Genomic DNA, 8,738 nt, shown 5'->3' with positions numbered 1-8,738 from the left:
GGATACGCCACACTTCCGGATTCGCTAGTCTTTATAAGGAAGACAATCAATCTGAAAACAGAAACAAACAAACATCTCAAACAACAAGATATAAAACATAACAGAGGTCCTAAAATTATTTTTAACTTCATTGTCACTTCCTTGTTATCTTGCTCGTTTACCTTCTTTAAAGATAAAAGACTTTTACATATTAGGTGGCAGTGTTGTGCTTTCAGCTGGCTTCAGAGAGCGCCAAGAAAGATGAGTGAGCTCAAGAGGCAGTGCGCACATAGGACATTTCTGAAAGGAATAGGTCTATAAGAACGAATATAAAGGTTACAAGGTTTTATTTTAGTACTTTCCTGCCAAACTCTTGTCTTATTGCACACTCAAGTCCAGCAGGTGGCAGTAAAGCACCTATAAATTGGTTTGCCAACCGCCAAAAACGCTTAAGAAGAAGAAGTGCGAACATAATGAAGAAGGAATGGATGTTAGGACAATAACATAGTGAGCTTGATCGATGATTACACTTTTGTGGTCAGTATGTTTAAACCAGTTTGATTATTTACTGTCTGTCGCGCGTTGAGATTGTATTACGTTTGTGTCAACAGGCCAGTGTTTTACTCATAGCTGAGTTGCTATGACAAAGTTGCTATAACAAAAAATACCAAAAAGAATAATACCATAATAGTACAATTTTGTGTCGTTGTAATATGATCATGAAAAGCAGTTTCATGACACGTACCACAGTATTTTTGAATTACTTTGCAAAGCATCATGTAAATATCAGGCTACATGAACATGATATTCATCCAGTACCATGGTATAAGGGACCCTATATAAAATTACTGTTTGTGAGTGCAGTTTCTTCTGTTTTGTGAATTCCCAGAAGAGATGAAGGTTCAAATAAAGCAGTGGAATGGTGTGGCGTCGTGGTTGTGGGTGGCCAACGATGAGAACTGCGGCATCTGCAGAGCGCCTTTCAACGGCTGTTGCCCAGACTGTGGGTAACCTGGTTTCACTTTATCTATACTGCCACCTGTGCCTTTTTGTTATACGTCCTGTTGCTGTTTAAGTTTTACTTGTGTAGTTGAACAACATTTATTCAGTGTAACAAAATGAAATGTACTCTCTGGTTTTAACAGGTAAGGTCCCAGGAGATGATTGCCCTTTGGTTTGGGGTCAGTGCTCTCACTGTTTCCATATGCACTGCATCCTGAAGTGGCTGAACTCTCAGCAAGTGCAGCAGCAGTGCCCAATGTGCCGTCAGGAGTGGAAATTTAAAGAGTGAGCTCGCCTATCAGGCAACAGCACAACACCTGGATTTTCACTGTGAACTCTGTATATGTTTTTTTACAAATATTTTGGACTACTCCTGTAATCTTCGTAATGAATGTTCTTTTTTTTATTCAGGGGAGACACTTCCTGAGGAGATTAAATAAGTGCACACTCAGATCGATTCTTTTGTTTGTTTATTGAACAATGGTACATTTTACATCCTACAAATGTAGAATTTTGTGATTAAATAATCCACAAAATGAAAATATTTTTAAAAACACATGGTTTGGTTTTGTACAAAGAAGCTGATACCACTGATAAATAACTGCATTTTGCCGTCCAACGGACAGCCATTTTAATTTATGAACCGTACGGAATGTCACAGGACACTTACAATGGTATGCATTTGTGCATATCTTCAATAACTTGACATGAAATTCCCACAATTTGAAATATTTTAATTTAATTTAATCAATACTCTTTTGCCTTCATTATTTTGGGATAATAAATAGTCGACCATTCTTTAACAGATTTGTGATGGAGTTGACTTTAAAATGTAACATGCATATTTGTCCACAATTATTGAGAATTTATTTATTTGCCCTGATTGTAAGCCGTATGGTAATTCTTGATTAAAATCATTTCTGGTAGTTATAAAATAATAACAAAGGCACCACAGTGGATCTTATTACTAAATATATACCAAATCATTATTTAAACAAAAAATAATAATTCTGATATAGTGCAGATAATAATAAACTACCAACTATATTATATTAAGTTGCATAAACCACATGCTATATGAGTAAACCATTTATTATGTGGTTTATGCAATGGTTGGAAAGAGTGGAGTAAGATGAATTGGTTACCAGTTGTACAACTGGTACAGGTATTGAGATATACTAATGCAGCAAAAGCAATATTGAACAATTAGAGAAACTGAAATAGAGCTTGTATATAATGAAATATAACTTTCAAAAAAGTGGCATTGGCACATCCTTGCCCAGGATGGGTAACATGAACAAGTTAACTATTTCCCAGTGAAAACATTAACGTTATCCACCTTTTTCTTCAATGCGGAAGTAAGCCTATGGGTGAGACTTCTGGTTCATTAGCCGCTATAGGTAAATAACGAGAATAAAAACATGCAGTAAATGGTAAAACTGTTTGTACTACAAACCAGTGTGTTCATAATTAAGATAATACATTAAAAATAATATAAGACACACCCATTTTCAATATCAAGCAGCAAAACGAACTGTTTTGTACAGCTAAAAATAGCTAGTCACGGATGAGACCAGAAGCTAGACCCATAGAATTTACAAATGGCCGTGGCCATTTTTACAGCAAGAAAAAGGTGGATATACAGTGATAATTCAATAATGCGTTGATCTATTCCAAATCTTTGTGCTGTACCTTTCTTTCAGACATCTGTAAACCAAATAGATGGTATTTAGTGCGTTTTAATATTTGTGAACCATTTTCATATTAGTTAGACCAAAAGTAAGTGCATATGTCTATGTTTTCAATGAAAAAATGTTTTCATTATTGGGAGGAAAGGTGCTACATGAAAATAATATTTTATATACCAGAGAATCTGATATACCAGAGGTTGCAGGACAGTTGAACCATTGACTCAAATTGCCCCACAACCACCATATATAAGAAATAAAAGTACCAAATTGAGTAATTAGGTCTTTCCGTCTTTGCAAATCATAAAAATGGCAAATTCAAATTGTAAGCCTAGATAAAATAAAATGATTAAAATGTTTTAAAAACATAAATTTAAATATATAGCACATTTCCCTAAATGCTACCCTCAATCACAGACAGCTAGATATGATTGGCCCTTCCTTGTATTTATTCACATGCAAAAAACTTCAACAAACCTCTAGACATAAGGTTCAGTAGGTTACCTATGAGCAAATCTTACTCCAATCTTTTCTGTTTTCTTGCAACATGAAATAACTGTACTGGAAAATCGTACAATTTTTTCATTTTGTTTAGTTAAATTATTTTGTTGGTTTGACTTAAAAATCATAAATCATACATGCTTTTTGACATGTATGCTAGTTTACATTAGCATAAATAGAGTGCTGTAGGGATGACATATTTTAGGCCAAATCTCAGAAACGAGTTAGCATTTCTGATTCCCATTATCCTGAATGGGGTTTTGGCTAATGCCTGAAATAATTTAACACAGGAACAAGCTTTTTTCTACAACAAAAAAAATACATCAGTAGTACCCCCATACATTTAAAAAAAAAACTATTTGTCTTGAGAAAAAAAAAAGAGCCAACAAAATGGCTAAAGGAGGATTTCGGGGTCATTAAACAGGGTTCCCACTCTGCCAAATATGACTTTTCCCTGACTCTCACTGACTAAAAAGCTGAATTTCCATGACCTACAATAAACAGAAAAACAGGCCGCTGTTGTGTTTCTTTTCCCATATTTAGCTCAATAGTAGTTTTACAAACTTTACATTTAGCTTTTCTGTCGTCTGCTTTTAACACCTAGTCTTTGAAGTGGTAATTTTGTAGCCAAAGCTCTTGAAATGTACATTTTTTTGGCATGTTTGCCTTAGTTAACAGGTACAGCCTGGTGACTGCATTTGTCTTGAGTGAGTGCCAGTTGACAAGCGGGAAGGGATTAAAATGGCGCTGAAAAATAGCCTAACCATAACAATAGGCAAAATGAATGAAACGAGATTTAAAAAAATAAAAATAAATAAATACAGTATAGGAAAAAATAAATTTTGATAAATGGAAACTAAAATTTAAAGCGAGAAACAAAAATCCCTGATATTCCATGACTTAGGCAAAAAAAATAAAAATATCCCTGACTTTCAATGTCTGGAAAAGACGTTTTTAAATTCCACGATATTCCAGAAATTCCATGACCCGTGGGAACCCTGATTAAACATCACACTGAACAGGAAATCTACTCTACATCTAAGTTGTGCTCATTTGTGAAAATTATCACTATAAACAAAACTTGTAATAATAATATTTTTATTGGCCACAGAGCTTGGTTTCTGCAACAATTCAAAAGCCAATTAATAAATCCAGGCATTTTTCGCCTACAAAAACACATCATCACTGCAGCACTCTATATGAAAATTAATGGAAATCCTAAAAACATTTTTAAAGCAGAACTTTGTCCTTAAACACAGGACAAAGTTATCAGTGAACAACACTGATAATTTAAAAAAAGATCAGGGATCGGCAAATAAAGGCCTGAATAACATCAGTGCACCAGGCATGAGATCTACGCTATATTAGTCTTTATGCTGGATAAATCCAATTGTTTCATGAAGACTTTTTGGAGTCTTGTGTGTTTTTCCTTTTCACATCATTCAAGTCCACTGGTGTAAAAGCTGAAGACCAAAAACAAACAGTTAGAGAGCATGCATGCATTTTCAAAATCATATTTCAGATGAGTCTTTAGGAAAAGGATCAGAAAATATAAAACTGCATTCAGTTTTCATTCATCGCTGGCAAGATAAGGGCTGAGATACAGCTGTTCAAACAGCCAAATATTTAAACAGATAGTTATTATTTATCACTCTATGTTCCTTTAACAACAAAATACAATCCTCAGGACAAATAAACTAGTTGAACGTACAGCTTAGTGCAGGGTTTGGCATCATCTCCACATACTTCTGAGGTCCATGGTTATTGTTTTCACTTCCCTGGCAAGTCTGCATTTCTCTCATGACACGCTGCCAAGCTGTTGGAAGAAAGGTTAATGTTATAGAAAACTAATTCCCCCAAAATATACCCTTCTCTTACAAATAGGATATTTTTGATGGGTCTCTGACATTTGAAAAGATTTCTCATGAGGCAGCTTACTGTAATGAATGAATCGCACATTTTCCTCATGTGCTGGTGTGAGTAGTTCCTCAGTGTTGGTTGGGGAACAGGCTCCAGACGTCTGCTTGTAATTCTGAACCATTTTTAAAGGTGGAGAGCTGCCCACAACACTGTCAAAATCCCTAAGCAACGGTTTCCTATTATTAGATCAAGTTTAAAACACTTAAGTGACAGGCCCACTGTGAAAGATTATGTTGTTAAATGGGCAACACGGAGTCAATTCCCTGATTATTTGTGCTATCTAGGAAGTGTCAAAAGCGCAAAAAGAGGCGGGCTAAAATCTGAATAAAACCAGCTAAAAACTGTAGGAACAGCTTTTAGAGCCGGTCTATTCTTAAAGCATTTTACGTGCTGTCATCTAGTTTATATATAAATATTTTTAAATGTATTATTATATATAACGTTTTAATATATATATATATATATATATTTTTTTATTCTAGCTGTAGTTCAAACTATGACAGCAAACCAGCTCGGTATTTAACTACGCCAAGCGTAGTTTTATGTCAGTCTTACAAACACTAATTTGCTAATTTTACTAATATAGCATTCAAATAGCAAATGTGTTTTCATATTTCCCATAACATAATATTTTCGCGACCGATACCCGGCTAGCTTGGCAAGCTAACGTCAAATAACAGCAACCCTCGGCAAAACACAACAGAACTCGATGCTTAAACCAGGGATCGATTTAACGTAACTAATATATTACCATTAATGTGACTATAACATTTCCGCATTCGAGACTTACAAAGTGGCGTTGAAATCCTTTGTCCCAGCCAAAAAACAATTATCAAAACAACGTACACCGCTGTGTCTAGCACAATCAGTGATGTCAGATTGGAGAACGAATCATTCTTTTGAATCGGATCTTTTCAATGAATCACAAACATCGGTTCGCCATCAACATACTACGATGCCACTTCTTTATGCGAAAGATTTTTGAACATTAATAATAATAATAAAACTTATTGATGTGAAATTGATGGACCAGTGTGCGCTATTGTGAAATTTCGCTACATTTAACCGGACTGTCTTGCAGACATCTGACTCCGAGTCCTAAAGGAGCTGAACTCCAGTGAGTGTACTGACAGTAAGTCTAATTGGAATTTACCGAAAAAATATTAATGGGTCAAGAAGTAAGTACTTAAAATGCTGACTGTTTCTATCAACTGAATCACGTATGTGATCGTAGAAGAATCACTGAATCGGTTTATTGATCCGGTTATCACGTGTTTCAAAAGAACCGATTCGCGTAAACGACTTCCCACAGTGCAGCACATTCGCGATTCGTTCAGCAGAGCACTTACACGGTCAACTGTCAACCACGTCCGTGCCTTTCAGAAGGATTTTCACATTCCACATTACTTTCAGAAACATTATGCGTTATATAGATATAGAATATGACATTCAATAACAGTGGGATACAAATGTTTGATTTTACATTGAATAGCTGGAAATAAACAGTGATTCCAATAAAAAAAAGATCAATTGCATAATACATTTGCCAGTCTGAAGCCAATGTATTAGGTTTACAATGAATTTTTATTTAAATTATGTACATATAAAATTGGGATTTACTACTAATCCTGAAGATTAATGTATTATTATTTTATGTATATTGTGTAGCTATGGACACAGACAACAGCCACAATAAAACAGCATTGTTTTTTTTGTTTTGTTTTTTTTATGTATATTTAGGTATAAAAACATTTAATCCATACATGTATAAAATTAAGACTTTCTGTACAATTTCATGTTTTATAAAAAAAATAATAACATACAATCACAGTGAGCTAGTTATCAAACTCTCACTATAGTGCATTGATCTGCTACTTAAAAATCATATTTTAAAATAGAAAGCATTAACTATAAAAAATTGTCAGAAAAGCTGTTGTTACTGTCATTAGCTTACAGCAAGAACATCATCTACACTGGAACAGTTCCTTCTTGTGGCGGCAAGTGCAACTCACATCCTAATCATTGGTCCAAATGCACAGGACCAGATAGTTATAACCAGACACTCTGTCAAGGTGTCTCAACTACCAGCTTCACTGCATACACAGTGGCTGTTCCACTCCTTTACCGGTTTCATCCTTTTAATGTGGCAACTGCCATAACAGATGAGAGCAATCAGAACTTCAATGTCAGGCAAGTTCAGGCACCACCGACCCCGAAGAGTTCAAGCAGCTCTTTGCTGTCTGGGTCAATAAGGTCAGCAGGCTTCTCCCCACAGTCATTTTCAGCCTCAGTGTCTGCACCCAAAGAAAGCAAGTACCTAAAACAAAAAGAAAAAAAAACTTTAAATCTTTGACCAGTTTCTTGACAAATTTGGTTTCACTAATAATCATTCACATTTTGATGGACAAAGAATATGGTAAATGTTCTACTTTCTTTTTTATAAGGCTTCATTGATTAAATACTTTGACTTTCAAGTTTTCTTTGATAGCAAACTAGTAAAAAAGCTAAAAATGACAACTAAAGACTTGTCTTTATTTTCCTATACTAGAAATAGTAATAATCTATTAAATGTCCAGTTCTAATTTGTGTTTACCAAAGTCCAAATAATACATAAAATTAAGACATTTTCTTACTTAGCTATTTCTGGAAAGCCATCACTACATGCCATATGCAGGGGAGTCCATCCATCCTCATCCCTCTGGGTGATGTCAGCCCCGAATTTTACCAGAAGCTTCACACACTCCAGGTTTCCAGATAGGACTGCTTCATGAATGGCTGCCATGCCTGGACAATTAGCAAGGAGTTCATGTTAAAGGTCAGGCTCAGACAGCTCAATTATCAGTAGATTAAAGCTTGAGACACTGGATTATATTATCAAACAGTCAGAGCTAGACAAAAATGGCATTGCTAATTATTATGATAAATTGCCTTTATTAGCGATGAGGGAATGCATAACTGCATTTTAATTACTTGCACACAGAGTATATAGTTAAGACTGAGCACTTTCCATAGCTGACTTAAGTACACAAGTAGTTGGTTTTCCTACCTGAATGGTAGATGGTGTCCAGACTCACTCTTCTGGTTCTAATGAAGCGTCCAATTCTCTCCAGCTCGCCTTGACGGACATAATCCTGAAAGACTATGTCGTTGGGAAAATGAACATTGCGAACAGGTTTGATAGAAGGCTGTGAATGAAAGCATGACACTGGTCTAGTGGCATTTGGATTGCACCCCTCATAGCGCATGGTCTGGGTGACTGGACACTGGTAGTACTTCACCATTCTTTAATGTTCTTGCTCCAAAGATTGGATGAGAAATTTTCCACTAATTCTCAATGTGGCTAAATGGTTCAGCACAATTCAGTCTTCAGAATTTCTTCTTTTCCAAGGTGCCGGTCAAGATGACTGCAGCTTCTCAGTCTTGTTGTTTGTTCGTCTCGTGATGTAGAGCACCTTCCTAGACAGTCGTTCAAAAGTTGGTCTGAAGTCAGGGCTCTATGTGTACCCTATATATACCCCCCACTAGACTATATTAAGAGACTGTCGTCTCATAGCTCAGATGACTGAATTGGAAGATGAGTGGGTGTGATCTGGAGTCACACTCCTACAATTCTCAGCCAACTTAGCAACAAGATCCGTAACCTCAGCT

General features: G+C 35.7%; 2 protein-coding genes and 1 long non-coding RNA gene across 4 annotated transcripts; 1 reads left to right on the top strand and 2 right to left on the bottom strand.

Annotated features, from left to right (window-relative positions):
• The first annotated feature begins 9 nt into the window (after positions 1-9).
• Positions 10-3,684, top strand: anapc11 (APC11 anaphase promoting complex subunit 11 homolog (yeast)). 2 transcript variants are annotated; one of them, XM_079377938.1, is made up of 4 exons: positions 10-516; positions 869-982; positions 1,125-1,266; positions 1,393-3,684. In XM_079377938.1, the coding sequence occupies exons 2-4, from the start codon at positions 874-876 to the stop codon at positions 1,406-1,408; spliced, it is 267 nt and encodes an 88-aa protein (XP_079234064.1). In that variant the 5' UTR covers positions 10-516; positions 869-873; the 3' UTR covers positions 1,409-3,684. The 2 variants fall into 2 exon arrangements, with proteins under 2 accessions (XP_079234064.1, XP_079234065.1); XM_079377939.1 differs by lacking the exon at positions 1,393-3,684 and having other exon boundaries at positions 416-516; positions 1,125-1,360.
• Positions 3,685-4,583: 899 nt separating this feature from the next.
• LOC306845251 lies at positions 4,584-5,145 on the bottom strand. Its single transcript, XR_013781977.1, has 3 exons — positions 5,109-5,145; positions 4,917-4,986; positions 4,584-4,633 (listed from the first exon to the last, which is right to left on the bottom strand). It is a non-coding gene; the product is annotated as an uncharacterized lncRNA (long non-coding RNA).
• Positions 5,146-6,657: 1,512 nt separating this feature from the next.
• On the bottom strand, positions 6,658-8,719 carry ppp1r27b (protein phosphatase 1, regulatory subunit 27b). The gene is made up of 3 exons (XM_079377447.1): positions 8,137-8,719; positions 7,724-7,874; positions 6,658-7,407 (listed from the first exon to the last, which is right to left on the bottom strand). Exons 1-3 carry the CDS (start codon positions 8,369-8,371, stop codon positions 7,287-7,289), a joined length of 507 nt encoding a protein of 168 aa, XP_079233573.1. The 5' UTR covers positions 8,372-8,719; the 3' UTR covers positions 6,658-7,286.
• Positions 8,720-8,738: the final 19 nt, after the last annotated feature.

The sequence above is a fragment of the Barbus barbus genome (assembly GCF_936440315.1).
Source record: "Barbus barbus genome assembly, chromosome: 25".
In the NCBI taxonomy this organism is placed as follows: Eukaryota; Metazoa; Chordata; class Actinopteri; order Cypriniformes; family Cyprinidae; genus Barbus; species Barbus barbus.
The sequence above is the reverse complement of the archived record's forward strand: the minus strand, read 5'-3'. Positions and strand labels throughout refer to the sequence as shown.

Bases quoted from the DNA above. Each gene is read 5' to 3' on its own strand.
- anapc11 (XM_079377938.1), top strand. From the start codon at position 874: ATGAAGGTTCAAATAAAGCAGTGGAATGGTGTGGCGTCGTGGTTGTGG. The intron at 983-1,124 runs GTGGGTAACCTG...TGGTTTTAACAG, and splicing joins CAACGGCTGTTGCCCAGACT to GTAAGGTCCCAGGAGATGAT.
- ppp1r27b (XM_079377447.1), bottom strand. From the start codon at position 8,371: ATGGTGAAGTACTACCAGTGTCCAGTCACCCAGACCATGCGCTATGAG. The intron at 7,875-8,136 runs GTAGGAAAACCA...CTAATTGTCCAG, and splicing joins GGACACCATCTACCATTCAG to GCATGGCAGCCATTCATGAA. The intron at 7,408-7,723 runs GTAAGAAAATGT...TTTTTGTTTTAG, and splicing joins GGCTTTCCAGAAATAGCTAA to GTACTTGCTTTCTTTGGGTG.